The 22,247-nt window shown below is 33.6% G+C and overlaps 1 protein-coding gene across 5 annotated transcripts in view; it reads right to left on the reverse strand.

Annotated features, from left to right (window-relative positions):
* Positions 1-22,247, reverse strand: part of DPH6 (diphthamine biosynthesis 6) — a 160,978-nt gene that overhangs the window by 113,454 nt on the left and 25,277 nt on the right. The window contains exon 4 of one of the 5 annotated variants that reach the window (XM_040620435.1): positions 13,123-13,518. The exons of the other annotated variants lie outside the window; for them this stretch is intronic. Coding sequence (XP_040476369.1) covers positions 13,333-13,518 — 186 coding nt within the window. The 3' untranslated portion in view covers positions 13,123-13,332. Of the gene's footprint in view, positions 1-13,122; positions 13,519-22,247 lie in introns of those variants that run through there. 5 annotated transcript variants of the gene reach the window in all.

Here is a 22,247-nt window from a genome sequence, read left to right on the forward strand (position 1 = left end):
CCATTAAAATCACTCACACATACAAAGAGAAAAAATCTCTCTCTATATATGTATACTATATATATATTCCAAGATTCCTAGAATAAGTGTCACTACACACTCTGATTCTGTAAAGAAAAAAACTTTTTTTGAATGTTCAAGGTCTTAAAAACCTTGCATTATCTGCCTCAAGAATGGGCTGACTGAAAGCACGAGCCTCTGCAGCCTCTGGTTAATTAATCTGCGGGCTGAATGACAGTGCGCCTAGGGGCATGGTGCTGGCATCCTACACAGAGTCCCAACGTGCTTTAAGCCTTGGATAGCTACATTCTGCACGCCAAGACTTTGCCCAACAAATAGCAGAGAGGCCTATAGAGGCTTTCTTCTTCTGAGACATTCCATTTAATTAATGTAATCCCTCTTTATCTTAAAGTTTTAATAAATTTAGAAGGTGAGACAAAATCAACACATTTATGACACTGAATGCAGTTAACTAGTTGCTCTGACACTTTTTTTTATGTACCCAAAAGGCTTCTTTACAAGGCAAAAGAAAACGAAAGCAAAAAAAATCTTGTAACACGTTCAGAAATTTTCAAACATGCTACTCGATCTGTTAAAAAATATATTTGTACAACCCAATATTTAAGAATTCGATTAAATGAATCTGGTCATTTCCATTTTGCTGGGCTTAAAGATTTTAATGTTATAAAAATATAAATCATACACCAACCCAAAAACTCCTCAAAAATTACTAATACCTAATCTTGAGCAAGGTAAGGCTATTTTTTTTTTTTTTTTTTTGGCAACAGGATACAAAGGACATTCTCCTAATCCCTTTTACTGCCAGAACAAAACATCTCTCAAATCAAGATAAAATCGCTACATCATGAATGTTAATATCATTCTGAGAAAAATAATACCTTATGACTAGAAAAGACCATCCCTTTAGGGAGAAATGTTGTGTTAAAGTGGATTATTCTTTTAGTAGTGTAATAGAATGGCTTCTACCTAGTCCCAGATGGAAAATCAAAATCTGCATTTAAATGGAAATATTTTAAAACAGATAGGAAAAAGGCTAAAACCATAAGGAATACCTCCTTCCTTACATTTTAAAAATCCAAATGCTTCATGAGAACTTTTCTGGAAGGTATGGCTTTAAGATTTTGTTTGTATGTTTGTTTCATTTTTATCAAGAGCTTGCAGGGCAACATAATTTCAGTTTTGTGATTAACACATATTATTTATGCCTATTTTATAAAATTCATAAATTGGATCAAGAAGTTGAGCTGCAAAATTTTTAGCATTGCAAGAAACAGATTTACGGTTTAGGTTTATGCAAAGTTAATAAGAATGAGCCCTCTATTTTATTCCTATTTTTTAACCATGATGTTTTATATGTAATTCTTACAAAGCAATAGCAGTTTGTTGAAATCAAATAAAATCTGAGTTTCTTCTAGCATTTGACTCAAATCACCACCATGGTTAGAGTAAAAAGAAAGCAAAATGTTAGGCAATATTATAACAACTGCTCTTTGCGACCTGAAAGATTATTTTCAGTTCTTCAATAGTTGGGGCAATTTTCTTAAATCCTGAAGGAGCCTGACAGCACTGCACATTTCTTAATGCTTGCATTTACTTTTACATTATAAAACAATAAAACAGCAGGATAATGTTCATGCAGTTTAGAGACTTGTAACATTACCACAAATAATTCTACTGTATTATGGCAAAACATAAGCTTTTTAAATGTAGGCTGACTAAAGAAAGGGCAATCTATATTCATTGAAAGTACACCGACAAATAAGATTGGAAATATAACTTAAATGTGGTACCTAGTTCTAAAATAATGGTTGAAATGGTTTGAAAAAGCAAAAACCAATGCTAGATGAAAATTTTTTTTGGTCATAAATTAAAATACAATTAATTTTCAAGCACAGCACTTACTGGCAAGGGAAAGGCCTCCCACATTTCTTTCTTTGAGTTTGTAACAGACTACGTGGCTTCGGCAACCTCAGGAACCAACTACATTAGATAATTTGATCATTTTTCCTCAACAATGTTATAAATCAAGATACTTTACAATTACCCACTTTAAAGATGCAGGAGATTTGATGGTGACTAATGGATTGCAAATAATGGGCCAATCTGCAGAAGCTGGCCATACATTTCCTTTCTAAAATCAGCCCATCTTCTAGTCACTCTGTTGCAGGTTCTGATACGTCCATATTGCCAGAAGCTGTCCATTTTTGTACAGGAAATTGTGTGGATCTCTTTACTTAAAAGACATGAAACACATCTTATTTAAAAGCATAATGGGAACAACTCCTGTGTATGTTTTGGGTGATTTTCTCACTTTCAACAGGTAATTCGTTTCAATCCAGCTGTCCATAATTCTCCTAGTGCTAACCACAGGGATGAGAAAGAACAAAGAATTTCTCTGCAGTTCTTTACACTTGCGCCTCCAACCTGGTTCCCAATTCCCACCTCTCACCCTTACTTTCAAAACTTGCACAAGAAAAGTTTTTCAATGGGAGATGATATACCACTAAATTTCATCACCAAAAGAAACCTCAAGACACATCATCATTAGTCTGTACTAAGCAGCAAACTAAATCAGGGAAGCTGTACATGGGGCCATCCCAGAATATCCAAGACTTGCAGATCATTTAAATCACCAGGCTCTACAATTGCCTACATTAGAGAACTGTAGAAACACGGCAAATTACATTTTAAAAGAAAATGTACGCCCTCATCCTTGTAGATATTAGATTCTATAGCCAATGTATGAACAAACTGACCTTTAAATTCAAATATTTCTGTTCTAAATAAATGATACTTTCAGTTAGAAGGGAACCAGAGTCTAAAACCTCATTACCCACAGCAGGGCCTCAGACCAGCAGAACTGGTATCACCTAGGCACGTGTTAGAAGAATGTCAGGCTCCATCCAGACCAACTGAAATCAGAACCTGAATGTTTAATAAGATGCTCAGGTGACTCATCTACATATTGAAGGTTCAGAAGCTCTGGTCTAAATTTTGTTCTAGTTGCCCGTTTATTCTTCATTGAGAGACATAAAGCAGTTAAGGACAGAACAGCTTGTACTCATAAAAACACTTAAATGTTACAGATGACCACAATTTAAATAATGAAAGAGAAAACAGGGAGAAAATGTAAGTAAACTTCAGGAACTAAATTAGATCTAGACCCTGCAATCTTTGTTTTTAACACTTGGAGATTCACATAGAGGGAGGTGTGCAGGTGCATACCCAAATGCATGTGACAGATGAGAGAGAAAAATAGGAAAAACAGAATGAAAGTAACAGGAAAAAGAATCAGAAGAGAAGGGAACTACAAAGTTTGCACAGTGCACAGAGGCAGGTATGTTTAGAACCTGAAAGCAGATGCAACGAAGTGAAACCCAGCTGCTTGGAGAGAAGCAGCAATACCTGCCTCAAAAACTCTCCCACATGCCCCCTCTTATACACACAAACCCAAGCCAGTGTGCTGGAATGCTGGTCATATCAGTAACAAGAAACTACCAAGAAATAAGTATAACATCAATAGAGGATGTCACAGAAGCCAATATCCCCTAATACTAATTGTACAACAATACAAGTAAACACAGAAAGAACTAGTTCTGAGAAAGTAAAGAGACAAACAGCAAAAGGTAGTTATAATACTAAAAATGTGATCTAATATTCTTTTTCCAAAGTCTAAATAATCATTTAGTTATAATTAGCATAAAATCAACATTATCTGTTTTATTCTTACAAATGAACTTACTATTATTGTAGCACTATTGTTATTATACTAAGTCCACTAAATTCAAAATAGTAGCACTATTGTTTTTAATGACATAATAAAAATAGCCAACATTAATAACACAAGGAAGCATAAGATATTTTCTATGGGATATTTAATGAACATAAAGTAATGGCTTACACCTGCAATAATAATTTGCAGAGCGTGAAATATGTCTAAAATATTATGCAGGATATTAAAAATATATACCCATAATGATTAATCTCCTATGATTAATCCAATAGTCTATCGGCATTTATTTAATGAAAAAATTAGAAATAATTTCTAAATACTGCCAAACTTAATGATGCCAATAGAAAATAAACCAGTTGATACCCAGAGAAGATGGTGTGGCTAGTCACAAAACAGAACCTGTCAGAAAAAAATGAGTTATAATTAACACTATATCTAGAACTTAAAAAAAAAACCATATATGTTACTATGTGTTCATCTGTGTTCATCCACTCGGCACATTATTAGTATACAACATACTAAAATTCAGCCCACTTCGCAACTGATCATCTTCTGAATGTAGTCCCATTAAAACACTGGAAAATGACTTCTCACAATATGCGAGGAGAAAATCACCCTATGCCTTGCATTACATGACTGAGCTGCCCTAACACATATCTCTTTGGTTTTGTTCCAAGAGTAAAACGCAGTCAAAGATGGGCAGAATGCTACTCCCAGCTTGTATTCACCACATGCCAGGAACTGTAAAAATAGAATTCCAAGTTGAGGTTTCAGATACATTAAACAAAGACTTAAAATTTCAAAATATAAATAATGCATGCATAAATAGGTATATTATTTATGGAAATCAAGTAGGCAATATGTATCAATGGCCTTAGAAACAATCATATACTTTGATCCATTAATCATACATCTAGAAATGTCCTAAGAAATTAATATTTTTAAATGTAGACAATAATTGATGTACCCATATCAAAGTGCTATAATTTATAGTAAAAATTAAATTCAAACTAATTTACAAAATTAGGGAATCATTAAAGAAATTATTATACAGCTACATGATGGAATATTAAGTAGTCATTAAATTATGTTCATAAAGAGATTTTAATGGCATGGGAAAATGCTCCTGATATTTTAAGTTAAAAGAAAGCAGTCTACAAAGTTATATACACAAATGATTATACACGTGTGTGTGTATGTATCTATGACAGTATGTTGAATATATATGTGCGGAAATATGTCAAAATGTTAACTCTGAATGATTGAATTTTGAGTAAGATCTTCACATTTTTATACTTTCGCATCTTTTCCTTAATTTAAAAAACAGTTGTAAGTATCAAAGAGTATTAAGGAGTAATTTAGATAAAAATACAAGGCATGAAAAACAAGGGTGAGAACACTGCAAAGTTACAACAAAGCTATTTCGCTAAATAGAAGAAGTGTGTGTCTGCAAGAGGAGTACCAAGAACTAGTCCCAGAGGAAAGAAGCTTTTGGACTACCTGAAAGGTAGGGAACAGATGAAAACCACAGATAGTGAGGTATAAAGACAATGGAAGTAAAATAAAAGAATGGAGAAAAGTCAAATCTATTAGAATCTAATAACTAAACGAAGAAAGCAAAGGGGATATCATCAATGCCAGTGTTATTTTTACTATGCAAAAGCATTAAATAGTTGCAGAAAGTAAAATACAACCATTTTAGGAGGCTTATTCCAAATCTTGGGTCAAATGTAAGAGACTGGCTACTATCAAATCATAACAAAACACAATTGATAGATCCTCATTTTGTTTTCTACAAAGACTGCTTTTTTCTTTTCAGAGTTAAAACACATCTTTAAACTGTGCAGATAATGAAAATTATATGCTCAAAAACATGTATAATCCACAAACTGCACCTTTTCTAAAACAATATTTTAGCTACTTTGCTAATTAGTAAGTTAGTTGTAATTTACTGTATTTTCCCTTCATGTTCCTTGGTTGTAAATGCTTCATAATCATTTCTATTTCAGATTGCTTGATGGATCAGCTGATTCCAAATCAATAAAAACATGGGGTAAAGAGTAGCCACACTAAAGGCATTATATAAAACAGGGAATTCAGTGACTGCAATGATTTTACACACAGTAGGGAATTGGTAATTATCAATTAATCATAAAGCGGAAAACATCAACATAAGTTTAGCATCTTCTAACTATGTAAAATCTTCACAAACTAGATTAGTTTTATCTAGATTCCATTGTTTTTTCTAAAATATACACAAACAATAGTCTGAGAAGAAACTATATGCATAATAGCATGAAGGAAAAATCAGGCTACTCAAAGATGAAGACAGAATTTCTGTGTAAGTATAAATGCTTAAAAACTCCATCTGAAAACAAGACCAACTGATACTAACCTAAAATTAAAGTTTATAATATTACCTAGCCTTTGACAGAATCTAGTCTATGATGGCCCTAAAGAATGCCTGAAATAAATGTGAAGACGCTTCTTTAAGTAATGGTGGGGGCAGTTACTGACTTTCCAAAACAATTAATTTAAAATTGGAAAGTAAATACTGTCTAATTAATGATCTCAGGATATACTGAATTGAAAGTCTGATTTAATTTTAGTATTAAATCATACTTCACATTTTGGCAAACACTTATGATGGAAGCATTAAAAAAACTATGTTAGTATGTAATTATTTGCTCTCTATTGGAGAGAACAAGGACAGGGAAGAAACCTACAGACTTTAAGACTGAATTGACTAAGAATAAATGATAAATTATTTCAAGGTATTAATCAAAAATATAAGCCAAATAAAGAATCAAAAGTATAATTCTCAAACAGGCACATATAGTGCAATACTGAGCCTTATATACCACAGGCTTCTTAGGAGAAACTCAGCAACAATGGCCAGACGAGGAAGGATGAATGCCAAGTCATGGAACAAAGAGGTACACTACAAGAAATATGGAATATTTTTAAAAGGGCAAAGAATTCACCACAAATAATAATTGTGATGAATACACAGCAGTAACCTTCTCCCTCCTCGAGACAGGCACTGCACCTTAATCATCTACATCTCCGGCAACTAGAAAAAAGCCTGCAACAAACCAAGAGAAAAAAAAAAAAAATTTTAACATTCTACAACTCATACAGCGTGTGTAAACATTATGAATAACGGTATAGTGCGTGACTTCTTATCTTTGCACCTCGAATATTTATCATTTTATTGAAGTTCAAAAAGCATATAGAATAAAATCATTTGACAAAGTTCCTCTTCATATTGTTTTCTCATATAAACTTTTCAAAATGTTGGTGATGTGTCCATTTTCTGCCCACAAAGCTTTCCCACTAAGAAGTTTTTAGTAGATGGGCCCCTAGAAGATGCTATAGAAAAACTCAACTGTGGAAAATATTCAATTAATTCCAGTTGGTGTCCAGCTAAAGTAAAGTTCAAAACAAACATATTGAAATGCACAAAATTTGACATGATATTTGCCAATGCCAAAGCAATTGATACATGAAAGACTAAGAGGAAAGACAATTAAAGACAAAAATAAGGAGCAGGAGAATTTCTAGCACACTATTCCTGAATTCACAGAAGGGCATGGTTAGCTTCTCTAAGAACCAGATCAACAGAGAAACAATGGCAGATAAAAATGATCTTATTAAACTGGTTAAGTATGAGCAATGCTCCACTGCTCCCATGCAAGAGAAACGTTTTATCTAGTGACTTGGTATAATATTATTAATAATATTAACAATACTATTAACATTAGTTAACAGTATTATTATTATTATTAATGTAATAGTTAACATTTATTGAGGCTTCCTCTACGATCTATTTTACATGGATTATCCCATTAAATGCTCATGACAATCCTATGATGTAGGTACTATCGCTAGCCCCAGCTTTACAAACGTGAAAGCCTCAGTGTAGAGAAGTTTACGAAACCAAGGTCATATAGCTAGCATGTGGTAGAGCCTAGAACACAGACACGTCTGACTCCAGAATCCCCACTTATCTCTTGTAGGCAAAAAACCAAAAAACCAAAAAAAAAAAAGCATTTCTTATTACACACAATATTGATTTCCTTAAATATATGGAATTATAAAGACATCACTGGACAACATTAAAGTAAGAGATGAAAATACACAGTGTAACAGGGGTTCTCAACCTTTTGGTCTCCAGACACCGATAACATGTCGCATACTGTCCCTTTTTACAATCCAGTGATTTAGTTGAGGAGGAAATACCATCCGGTTAATCCTGATATACCCAGAGCTGTCTGTCCCACCCTGAGAATTCCACAACATACACACCTATATCTTTACATGTAAGCATGCTACTTATGGCTCCACCCGAATCTTGCTTGTGGCTCAAAAAGAATGTATATTCAAAGATTTTGCCACGATTCTCTCATGCAAGACTCATGTTAAAAAAAAAAAAATCACATACTTCAATATTAACTCATAATAAAGAAAGCTGAATTAATAAAAAATGTTACTTTTTTCTTGGGTTTAATCTGTTTCATTCAGCAGCAATGATCTCATCTCATATTCTACCACCTTGAAGAAATTTAAAGGATTTCTTTGTAGGACTGCTATAAAATTATCATTGACATTTTAATTAAAAAAAGAAATGTATGTAGAATAAACAGGACATTTCCTCTAACAGTCGGCAGTGGCTGCTCCATTGCTTCTTTGTACAGTCTTGGTAAATTATGCAGGCTCTCACTAGACAGAGCAGCTGTATTTCACTGTCTTCAGTAATGTAATCTACATTTATCATTATTTTAATTAAGCAGATTCTTAATTTGGTACTTTCATTGCAAAGAAAAATACCTTATTCATTTTTTTTTTTGGTAGACAGCATCTTGTCAGTCTTATAAACCAGAATTAAATTTTAAACATGATTCTTATTGCAACTGGTCACTATTTAAAAAAAAAAAAAAGACCATATTTGGTTTCTTAAAAGCTTGCTCAGTCTCATTCTATTGGTTTAAAACACTGGTTCCTTCTTTATAATGTTCAAAAAAAAAAAAAAAAGGTACTTTTACAGTTCTCAATTTTAACCCAAGTAATATACTAAAAACAATGTGATTTATTATACTATTAAATTCGAGATTATTCAAAATTAACATGAAGCACAAATAAGATTTTACAAGAAAAACAATGCTTTACTCAACGTTGAGAAAATTCAATTCACAAGTTCCTTGTGCAAGATTATTTTTATCATCAGGTCACTTGAAATGTCTGAATCTTTAGCTAAATTCATCAGTATGGAAAGCAACGGCCTTTAATCATCTGAAAACAAGTTCTGAATATTTTTTATTCATTTCCCATTATCTGTAGTCACAACAAGTTGATTTCTAAAAAATAAATTAAATTGGTGAATTACACTTGAAATGTACTTGCTTAAATGGTTCACATAGAAACAATTACTCTAATAGTATAATGCCACATTAAACTGTGCATTTTAATACGTATGGTATCTCAAATCTTGTATGTCAATAAGGGAAGGCCTGATATTCAAAAAATTCTGTATTTAGCATATATTAATTGAGCATCTTTTATGTGCCAGGTACAGAATTGGCTGCTTTGAATTCAAACTAAGGAAGAACAAAGCCTTTGCACAAGAGAGAAAGAGAGAGAACATACTGTGTACACACACATATCCGTATATGGTACAGTAAAGTGGTTTTTTAAACTTTGTTACTTCAAAGAGACACTTTAGGCCCCCATCTCCAACTTCAACCAGAAAAGCTCCACTTTCATCTATTTTTATAAATCAGTCTTTTTTTGTAACTGGGTAGAGAAAGCAAAATCCACTTACCTAGAAAATATGAAGAAGGGCTCTAGACTACTACTGAGAACACAGGCAAATGAAAAGTATCCTGTTTTCTCAGATACACTAAGAGTGGAAAAAAAAAAAAGAAAGACTCTTTTCTTGAGTTTCATTTATTACCGGTTTTCACATGTTGCCAAATATTGGTTTGTGGGTAAATGTCCACTACAGTTTATAAACATGGCTTATTTAAGAAGTTTGGGGATGAAGTGTGTAAAGAACTGAAAGTTAATGTGCACCTCATTTTATCAGTCCACATTACCAAGGAATGCCATGTCAGCTTTTAGACTCACATAAATCATCAGAAGTTATGAGACAGAAATTTTTGAAATATCTAAAGTACATTAAATGTGTTTTAGATTTTTATTAAAACTTCCTTGTATAAAATAATGCCATTTACCTTCACGCTATGATTTTGGAACAAAGTAGCCATTTGGGCATTTATAAAAACGTGGCCAGTTAATATACATTATATCTCATCCCTCACAAAAAACGTCAAATATAAGCTATTTTTACTCCCACTTTGCAGATAAGAAAGCAGGCTCAGAGATTTAGAAACGTGTTCACCATTTCTTAGTGAATACATGGAGAAGCTAGGATTTGGGCCCATGCTCTTTTTACAAAAACACTTTCAGAAGCAAAATAAACGTAGCCCATGGAATTATTCACTCCTCATCAAAGCTAAATACGATGCCTGCTTTATTATCATCTCATAACTTCACATAAAGTTGTGTTTACAATGAAAAATTTAGCTATCAATATATATAATCAAATAGGTAACCAATAAAGAAAGGAAGGCAAATCTAAAATGTAAATCAATGCTAATGAATGACAAATACTTTAGACATGGTGTAACTCCCTTGGTTTGAATTTAAATAATGTCCTGTAAAAAGCCTGGGTTGCCCAATTCAGGAACAAGTAAAAGTTAAGTTGTAGGCAGCCCACTTAGGCTCTAATTAAACAGAAGAAATGAGTACAAAGGAACTAAATTATTTTTTAAAATACTCCTATTGGAACTCAACTTCAAAAAGATATTTCATGAGGAGACAGTAGAGCTTGTAAGATTCCTTCTATCTCAAATTACTCTGATGAATGTCTGATAAAACTTGAGATTTACCACTGGGTAACAACAAGAGGTAGCCAATAATTCTAAATGAAAACTCAGAATGGTCCTTTGTTCCCTTTGTTTAAAGTAAAGCCGCTAGTGAAAAACAAGAATGTCTACTTGGGAAAAAGGAGTCTCTTGTCTGAGCAAAAATTAAATTTAAATTTCCTGCTTCCTACCTGAATATTCCAAATCATCTACATGTATCTCCTGTTCACTACAAGACTACAGAGGGCACTGTTGCATCAGCTTTGAAGCTTTACAATAGAAGCCCAGAAAATCTGTCTATAACATATAATTTCTTAAAGGGTCAAATGCATGGAAATCTACCAAGCTTAATATAAGGGATAAAACCAAAATGTACGTTAAAATAGGCTGGACTTCAATGGGGCAAAAAAAAAACTTAACAAAAACAACTGTCAAACTGAAAACACTGCACTGCACACATTTTGCATTTCCTTTTGTAGTGCTTTCATGAGAAAGGTAACTAATCATAGCACCTCCTTATCCAATGGAAACAGGAGCCCACTGCAGAATCCTTTTTACAATCAATAGGAAAATGAATGTGGCACCTCATGCAATCCTTCCATAATTCTATCAACAGAAAGAATGCAGTCTGTTTGCATACTTTTGTCTAAAAGGCCAATTCCATTTGTCCCCTCTTTGGGTAAAATGACAGCTACAGATCAATCACTCTTGCATGAAAGTAAACACACTGCAAAAAAAACAAAACAAAACAAAAGGATCAAAACTGAAATCCTCACCGTTTTTAAAAGGAATTTTGTTACACACATAGGAACTCAAACTCAAAGCAAAATAGAAAAAGCAAGTTTTTCCTCATAGACATGCATTTTGTGCTATTGTGCAACAGTACTGGGATACAAAATTTAAAAGTTACAATATTCACAAATATTATAATTAGATATGAATAGCATTCAATTAAGCTTCTGTACATTTTTGGTTTTCTCACATCATTCCTGTTACAGTTCTTTGAAACTAAATTCAATTAAGTATAGTGCCAAAGGTTTTTTTTTAATACATATGTTTGCAATGTATTACAATAAAACTAGTATATAAAATATAAAGCTTTTTATTACACTACCACTTAATTTTTTCCATTTGCTTATTCACCAAAAATTTAGATTTCTGATACTGCAAATATACAAAAATGAAAGGAAAGTTATTTTATTTTGGTAATTTAAAAATAATGTCTTGAATTGCTTAACCTCTGTAGATACACTAACATTAGCTGTAAGAATTCCGTCATGACCAGGCACCTAGAGATAACATGTAAAATGAGAAAGGAGGATACTCCGTTAATTCATATCAGATCACAACACCGCATCACATATTAGATAAATCAACATTAATACAGGTGCCATCATAAAACTAAGGCCTCTAATAAAGAATCCCAAATTTCCTAGAAAAACAGTATACAACTCATTTTGTCACTCTGAAACTTCCAGAGAGATTAGCACCTTCTCTGAAATCAAAGTGCAGAACTGTGAAAGTGTTAAAAATTCTTCAATAATATGTCAACCTACTCATAAATCAAAAAAAGGGGAAGGGGCTTCAGATGGTATGTAGATTTCATTTTATGACAAAAGCCTCGGTTTAACAAGTTATTTTCAGCCAATAAAAGTCAAAAGTAAAGCACTGTTAAAGTGGGCAGCACTGACTCTAAGGCTTTAACTTACTAAGTTAACCAAAATGCTACTTGAGTATTGCTCCCTTAAATTATTAATTTATGAGTTTTGCTTAGTCTCCTCCTGACGCAAGGTAAGGTCTGTAGGTATGTTAAATGCATGTAAATAAACAGAAAGCTTTTATAATAGTCTAATAATACACCACACATAATAAAACAACCCTGTTTAATGAACACTGAACGCACAATCCTATGATCCAAGTTTATATAAATGGGCTATGTAATCTAATGAAACTGTAAGATCCTCTAGGAAGTAAATGCACAAATTCGGAAAATTAAACACAACCCTATTGGTTTTCATTGATCTGATAAAATGCTTACAACAAAATCAAAATGTTGCTGTGCCTATGAAGAGTATGCACATGCAATTGTGGAGAAATATAAGAGAAAATGTAGCAAACTGTTAGAAAATTTATTTGTAATACTGCTTTCCATCTACTTTAAGTATGATTGCAAAAAAAAATCAGGTAATGTCTTTTTAATATTCAGTGTATTTAACGAGATATTTTAGTTTACTACTGCAGAAAGAAATTCAGCATATTAAAATCAATTTTAGTTAACTCTAATTTATGCAAAGCTTGCTTGTGAGCAATAGCTGCTAAAAGGATGCAGCATTGTTGATTCATATACAAGCATTTTACTTAACTACATTGGATAATAGCAGTGCTCCTAAAGGAGCATAAAAAGCAAAGTGATTAGCAGTCATTACTGTTAATTAGTGCTCACATTACATTCCTTGGGATGAATCCCCTTTAAGTTGAATACATGGGAAGTTTATTTTTTAAAGAACTGCCAAACCTTGCCTTGGTAAGTATTAGAATAAACCGTCAACTATCAGTAAACAGACTAAAAAACAGGGACAGATCAGCATCCAATTAGTATGTCTAAGTTTTTAAACAGGAAAAGGGTTGAGGGGAATGAGTAAAACTGGAAACTCATACTTCACATTCTGCAATCTCACTGATAAAAGGAGGAAATGTGTGTTTATCAAACTTGCTGTGAGTGCACAGTTCATTTGGAGTCCTGTAAACAATTGCCTGACTGCCCACTTCCAAATGCATGTGAAAATCTTGGGAGATTCGGAGCACATATTCAGCAAGCAAGGTCACTCTAGTGATGCCCTGGAAATGGGAAATTAGGAAAACGTGGCAATCAGAGGTTTAGGGCTGACCAGAAAAAGCCCTCAGGCGGGTTTACCATCTTTCACCACCAGTCAGGCTGTCTCTGCTTATTCAGTACTAACACGACAGGTCTGAGAGTGAATGAAAGAACTCCACACACCCAACTCAGACATTGGCTTTCTTGTTTAGAAAATGATAGGCATTTGTCATAGGAAAAAAAAAAACCCACAAAACACAACAACCAGAAAACTCAAACACGGCTTTCAAGAACAAGCTCTGAAAGAAAAACAGCCTCCTCATGAACCTTCAGCAAAGAACCTAGGGAATGGCGACATCCTGTTGATTCTCAGGTTTCCTCTCCTCCTACACCATTCTTTGCATTTTAAAATGGAGGCCAAACCTTCCACAAAGAAGCTTCAGATACAATGTATGGTCATTAGAGGGAAAACGTTTAAAAACTCTAATGTGCAAAAATTATACAAACATTCTTATTACCTTGTATATGCAGACCTAAAATATGTCCTTCAATTATTTTTCTATGCATATATTCTACAAATAAGTTTTACAAAAATATAATCATATACCATTCAGGGTATTTGGTAATCTATTTGCTTCTCTTAATAACATACACAGATGTATTTCTGCAACTTCAATTTTGATGCTATATATTCCATTATATAGATACACCATAATTCAGTTTGCCAGCCATTTCTAAATCTTTGAATACATCTTTATTTCCTTAGAATAAATTTCCCAGAGTGGAAATACTTGGTAAAGAGAGCCTATTTTTTGTGTCTGATGAGATCTGCCAAATTACCTCAGAAAGGCTGAACCAATTTATAGCGCTGCTGGCAGCACACAGGATACCCACTGCCTCAAAACCAATATCATTTCTTAATCCTGCCAAAGTGATAGCTTCATTTTTGAGTTAGTGAGGTTGCACATTTTTTGGCCATTTGGATTTCTTTCTCTATGAACTGCCTGTTCACATCCTTAGCCCATTTCTCTATTTGGAGGCCAGCTTTTAAAAATCCAAAAAATAGAGAGAAATTCTTCTCGAATGCTACCTTAGAGGATCCCCAAAAAGAGATTAGTTTGAAGAGGTAGATGGCAATTATATAGACATTCAAAGACCCTATTAGGGTGGGTAACTTATCACATGAGACTCCTTTACAACATGTTATATTATAGAAGGAGACTTTCCAACCTACCCAAGAAGAAAAAGAAAAATTAAAAACTGAACTGGTGTAAATACTATCTTATTGAAGCTCCCTTTATTTTCTATAAATAGAAAATCTATTATATTAATCTATTAATCTGGAATTAACAGTACTGTTCTGTTTTCTCTCTCTCTCTCTCTTTTTTAATTTTCTGTTATTCCAGGGAAGTTTACATACACAAAAAATGCGAACTGTCTTATTAGCTATTTTGATAAGTCATGGAGACAGACTGTAACTACGGGTGATGGACAGGTTCCTCACGCTATTATTACCCTGGATCAAGGACTTAATTAAAATGTGTCATTCTTGAGAAAAGTACTAAGCATAAGAAAAAAATGAAAAATGCCCTCTCCCCAAGTAAGCTCAATTAGGGTCTTTTCTCACAGAACCAAGGAACTGACAAAGTAGCCAAGTATACTAATTCCTACTTCATCTTCAGAAACAGGTTTAGATTAGAATGTAATTTCAAGCTATAGATCATGTCTTTTCTTTTTCAAACAAACCATAGATTAAAGCTGTTACCTAGAACAGTGCTTCTCAAGCTGTGTTAAAGGGTTTTTTTTCTTTTAATTTCCAAAACTTTGAAGACAGAAATATCTGTAAAATACGATTGAAATGAATTACCAAAAAAAAAGAAGATATAAAATACAAAGCCATTTTTTGTTATTAGACTCAATAGATACAAAATTACTCTCAAATAACTATAAAAGTTTCCAAATGCTTAGTTTCCATTTCTATAAATAGCTTACCTTGAACCAATAACAATCACTTCATGGACAAGCACCAGCCCCTAGACCACACTTTGAGTAGCAACAATTTAAAATAATTCTGAGAGCTCTGAAATATGATGAGATCAAACACAGATAGATCACTTTGATCCTTGACTCAATAATGTAACTTCCCCTTATCAACAATATGCCCGCCCTCTGTCTCACTGTTAATTCACATATGCCTGATTGGTTTATATATATATCCACTATATATGTACTATTATATAATATCTTCATGATAACATGCCATAGTGCTAGGAGGCAGAAGAATACAGTGATTAAAAGTACATATTCTAAAACTTTCTAGCTGTGTAACCTTGGACAAGTTACTTAACCTCTCTGTATCTCAGTTTACTTATCTGCAAAATAGAGAAAACAAACCAAAGTTGATAAAGAAAAATTAGAATATAATGTATATAACATATAACAGTGCCTGCCAGATAGTGCTACATAAACAACATCAATTAAATTACAATGCAGAAATAATTGAAAAAAATCACATGGCTCTGGGCTTTCTAACAATCAATATAAAAAAAAAGAACTAGAATGAGTTGCACGATTTACAGTGTTCACACAGTAAAAACTGTCCAACAGTTACAGTAAGCAAAACTATTACAAAGACCAAGTCACATGAGAAATTACACCTCTGGAGTGTCATAACGTTGAATGTGTAATATGGTAAAAATCCGGGGCACCTGAGTAGCTCAGTCTGTTAAGCATCCAACTCTTAATTTCTGCTCAGGTCCTGATCTCAAGGTTCTGATCTCAGGGTCCTGAGATCAAGCCCAGTGTTGTGCTCCATGCTCAGTAGGGAGTCTGCTTGAGATTCTCTCCCTCTCCCCCTTGCCCCTGTGTGCACACACTCTCTCTCTCTAACAAATAAACAAATCTTAAAAAAAAAAAATGGTAAAAATCCTCAATAACATCCTTAGAGGAAATACACAACAAAAATTCTGAGCATCTCATATGGACAAGGCCTCATGGTGAGCACTGCAGAGTATCCAAAATTGAAAAACACAACAGTCCTTGTCTTTAAGAGGTATAAGCTTACAACGAAGATATACTGTACATGCAAATAATTACATAAAACAAGGCATAATGTAATAACTTCCCTCAAAAGTCATTAAACAGAACAGAAATTCAAAAAATGAAAGCTACACTTAAGGAACTCGCCTTTTGCGTCCCTCTTCTCCTTCAACTCAAAACCCAACGGTCTATTATAAGCCCGCTAGACCATGTACAGGTCCCCAAGTCTATCGTTCCCTCTCTGGTCCCCAACGCTTCCTACCTAAAATTTTAAGATACCACTTTGCATTCTACTCTCTTTGAAATCTTAATATCCTTCTTGAGAGATGCATGTCATCCTCATCTGCTCTCAGGTGCTACCTCCTTTCTACTTTCCTCTTCACTCTTTGTAAGACCTAGAGGGCCCCTCGGACCTGGCAGCACCTAGCACAGTTATGTGCTACATGCTCAAAGGACAACTGATTCCTGAGTTGAATAGTCATAAATACCCCCGGCTACAAGGCCTTCTGAAATTGATGGTTAAAACAGTAGTTACTAGACTTTTGAAGAGAAGAGACCAATGTGAGAGTATAATAAAAACCTGGACTTCTCCCCAGAAAAACTGACATATACAAAAAATTTGCACAAAATTTCGGAGTTCAAAAACACCTCTCTCCCCTAGATTAAGAAATCTTATCTTATAATATCACATTATCCTGCACTGAGTTCCACTATACTGATTTTTATTAGCTTTCTATGACCAAGTTCAGGTTATATGATCACTCAAAACCAGTAGAACTTTGGTGAGGGTTAAGAAAGTCACCAAAATGACTCTGAGTCCAGTAAAAATTATTAAAAGAGCTAAATTGTGAAAAGCTCAAAAGGGAGACCGTGAATTATTTATCAAATGACAATAATTCTCCCTACCCTCCTCACTTCCCAGCAAACTTACTATGTAGGAAAAAATCCATAAGGGAACTGTTCTTAAAATAGACTTGGGTCATTTCAATGGTTCTGGAACCAATCCTATAGTATGAAGCAAAGAATTCTGTACAAGAAAGGTTAACAAATGTCTGATAAACAATTTCTGCCTTTCTGATTTTTCCATGTATTTTTATAGAAATCTATAAGGAACAATATTAGCTGAATTTTTTCAGGGTTAGATGGGCTTAACTTTGTTCACTAAGTTTAATTTAACAACTGCTCGTTGAACACCCAATGTGTATAAGTATACAAAATAACAACATGACCCAGCACTGTAGATTATGAATAACTGTGATGTAATTCCATTGGCATTGACAGGTAACAGCTTTCACACACAGGACTGCACATAATGGCCCTTTTCTATTGCTACTGGACATTTAAAGAACCATTTTAAAAATCTCTTAATTTTTCACATTCTCTTTCAAAAGTTCGAATTCTCTAAAGTCAGTTCATATAACTTTCAAATGGAAGTCTTGCTTGAGGCTTTTTATAAATGAGTTAATAGAAAATACACTGCTTAGATTTTAAAGATAAGCACAGAATTAAATCTTAAAAGAACATGCCAAAATAAGTTTTGATGGAAAGCAAGCATCTACAAATAAAAACCTTTGTCATCTTTGGGTTCACTTTCCTATCTTCTTTTGAAATGACCCATGCATCAGTTTATTCATGTAGGTAACTAGATAGAAAACATCAATTCCACATGTCCTTAGAAAGTTCAATTATCTGAATGAAAGAATCTGAAAAAGACTCAAGGGGGCCAAAAATTAAAGGCAACAAATGTAGAAAGATAAATTCAATCTAATATAAAATACAAATTTGCCTGCATTAAAACCTCTCACAATTTGAACAATTACCATTCTTTTTCTTCTCTGTATTAACTTACTAATAAAGTCAAGAGGAATAACACTCATCTCAATGCGAACTTGCAGCTACTACTTAATATTAATGCACTAACAGAACTTTGTATACAATGGAAAAAAAAAAAAAACCAACAACCTGACTTTATTTAGCTTCACTGCATTATTTTAGTAAAGGAATAAAGAAGAAAGAAGACCTGGCACTAACATGAAGTTGGCAGGGTACAAAAACAACAACAAAAAATAAAACAAAACTAATTTATACAGCATCTTTCTTCCTAGAAACCTAAAGAGACTCTCGTATACTTTCACCTTTATTCTCAAAACAGATAAATAAAAAAAACCCCAAAAGATATATCCATAGTTTACAGATGCGATAAATGAATTCCAGAGGAGTACAGTTGAACACAATGCCTGTGTAGTTCGACAGCTGTATGAAGTCCCATAAAAAATAAAAAATGAAATACAATCCCTGCTCCTCAAGGTACTTAAAATCTTTAAACAAAAACCCACAAAATAAAAAACAAAACAAAACAAAATCTAGGAGCTCTGTATATCGAGACAGATTAAGTACTATAAGAGAAATACAATGAAGGTTCCAGAGAGGAAGATAGTACATTCAGTAGGGGCATTTGAAGGAAGTTATCAAAAGGAAATGCCATGTGAAAGAAGCAAATGGAGAAGAAAGGTTACTTCTGACTATAACACAGCACTATGCAGGAAAGACACGGACTGCAGTTCATGAGTTCTGACGTAGTCTAGCATAGATGGAAAGTAGGTTCCATGTAGGCGAATACTGGGAAAAAATGAAAGATAAGCTGAAGTCATACTATAGAGCACCTGACAGGTCAATGGTAAGTGATGAAGATTTTTGATAAAGAGAAGAGTGTAACTGCATCTACACTTTAGTAAGACTAATCTGGCAGGAGTTTGAAGAATAAATTATAGAGTGAGAGGAAAACCATAAATGGAATATAAGGGGTCAATTAATTTACAGGCCTGAAGCCAGGTTCAATCTGACATGATGCCCAAAAGCCTAAATAAGTATGACAAAATCAAACTGCATAGCTAGAGAAATAATCAACAAAATGAAAAGACAACCTATAGAATAAGATACTTGCAAATCATATATCTGATAAAAGGTTAATACCTAAAATACATAAAGAATTCATACAATTCACTAGCAAGCAAAACAAAACAGCAAAAACAACAACAAGCCCCCCACAAATAAATGGACAGTGGATGGAATAGGTATCTTTTCAAATAAGACACCCAAATGGCCAACAGGTACACAAAAAAGTGCTCAATATCATTAATCATCAGAGAAATGCATCAAAACCACAATGAGATAGAACCTCACACCTGTTAAAATGGCTATTGTCAAAAAGGCAACAGATAACAAGTGCTGGTGAGATTGTGGAGAAAAGGGAATACTTGAGCACTGTTTGTAGGAATGTAAACTGCCGCTATGGAAAAATGATATGGAGGTTCTCGAAAAAAAATAAAACCATATGACCCTGCAATCCCACCTCTGGGTATATATTCAAAGGAAATGAAAACAGGATCTCGAAGAGATAATCTGCACCCCCATTGTTCATTGTGGCATTATTCCCAACAGCCAAGATATGGAAACAACCTAACCAACCAACAGATAAATGAATAAAGAACATGTGGTATACATATATCTCATTATACTAAGTGAAATAAGTCAGAGAAAGACACATGTGGAATCTAAAAAAATCCAAACCCAGAGAAACAGAGTAGAGTGGTGGTCACCAAGAGCTGGGGGGCGGGGGGCGGTCAATGGGAAGATGTTGATCAAAGGGTACAAATTTCCAGTTATAAGATTAACAAGTTCTGGGGATCTAATGTACAGCATAGTGATTACAGCTAATAATACTGTATTATATACTTGAAAGCTGCTAAAAAGGTAGATCTTAAATGTACTCACTACAAAAAAGAAATGGTAATTAAGTGATGGAATGGCGGTGTTAGCTAATGCTAGGGTGATAATCATTTTGCAATTTATAAATGTATCAAGTCAAAGTATTGTACACCTTAAATTTACACAATATTATATGTCAGTTATATCAATAAAGCTAAAAAGACTATATTTTGCACGTAAAGACCAGTAATTTATTGGTTTACCAGTAATTTACCAGCAATTATCAGTAATTTACTGGTAAAAACCAGTAAATAACTTTTCAGTGCAATTACTATGATAATTTAAATCCCACTTAAATGCATTATTATGTTAAACTCCATATCATACATTTTGTTTCCTTCTGTTAATTCACACTAGATGATTTTATTCAGAGTTGAGAAATAAGGATAAAATATTTTAGTTGATATGTATAACATATAACAATATGAAAAAAAATTAAATGTTCAATTAAAAGGACCATCAAGGCTAACATTAATTTATTTAAGTTTTTATATTAATCACTAGGTGCTCATCACAACAAGTACACTCCTCAATGTCAACTATTTCACCTGTCTCCCCACACCTCACCCTCACTTCCCTCTGGTAGGTAACCATCAGTTTGTTCTCTATAGTTAAGAGTCACCTGCTTGGTTTGTCTCTCTCTGTCTCTTTTTCCCTTTGCTCCTTTGTTTTGTTTCTTAAAGTCTACCTATCAGTGAGATCATATGGTATTTGTCTTTCTCTGATTTTGCTTAGCATTATACTCTCTAGCTCTATCCATGTTATTACAAATGGCAAGATTTCATTCCTTTTTATGACTGAATACTATTCCTCTGTGTGTGTGTTTGTGTGTGTATGTATATGTATAGATATATCACCTCTTTTTTATGCATTCATCAATCAATGGATACTTGGGTTGCTTCTATAACTTGGCTATTGTAAATAATGCTGCTATAAATATATTGGTGCATGTATTCTTTTGAGTTTGTGTTTTTGTACTCTTTGGGTAAATATCCAGTAGTGCAACTGCTGGATCATATGGTAGTTCTATTTTTAACTTTTTGAGGAACCTCCACATTGTTTTCCAGAGTGGCTGTACCAGTTTGCATTCCCACCAACAGTACAAGAGGGTTCTTTTTTCTCCACATCCTTGCCAACACCTGTTGTAAGACTAACATCTATTAAGAGTTAATCTTGATTAAATGAACCCAGCTTGATATGAAGCATCTTCTATACCATCCTATATCAGATTAAAGAGATGACAAAGATAGGGTGCTATAAAATTTAATATTACAATATTTGTAATATATAGCTATTGTAATTCACTTCCATTATCAACACTGCCCAGTGAAATCTGAATTAATTAGCCATGGAACTGTTAGTTTACAAAATACTTTATAGCGACTCCCTGTCACTTTTTATTTAAATACTATCTTTTTATTTAAGCCACTGTCAAGGCCTATCCATCCACCTCGGCAATGTCCTCTCTTCATCTTTCCCACCGCTACTCCCCCAGTGCAGGTCCTCAGAACTTTCAGCTAGCCGTGTCTCTCAGTTTTCAATTTGAACTCATCTCCAGAATTCCACTTCTCTAATTCATTTCTTACATCATTATAGTGATTCAACTTAATGTCAAGTTTCCTTCAACCGTAAAATTCTGTCATTCCTTTTGTAAAGTCCTTCAGGATAGTGACTTTCAAATTTGTTTAACCATAACAATTTGTTCAACAGCCTAGAATACACATAATATACATGCATACACACGTGTGAATGCACATTTCACAAAATATAATTAACCTTACTATGTACAATGCATTTTGATATTTTCTATTTTATTCTAGTTTCTTTCATTTAAAGGGGGAAAAATGGTATGACTGAGTGTGGAAAATACCACCTTAGGGGCTTTCTACTGCCTAAATAATCCTTGGCCTAAAATTTAAGACACACTCTTTTTGCTTCATCTTTA

This window comes from Ursus maritimus, unplaced genomic scaffold, assembly GCF_017311325.1.
Source record: "Ursus maritimus isolate PB19 unplaced genomic scaffold, ASM1731132v1 scaffold_35, whole genome shotgun sequence".
In the NCBI taxonomy this organism is placed as follows: Eukaryota; Metazoa; Chordata; class Mammalia; order Carnivora; family Ursidae; genus Ursus; species Ursus maritimus.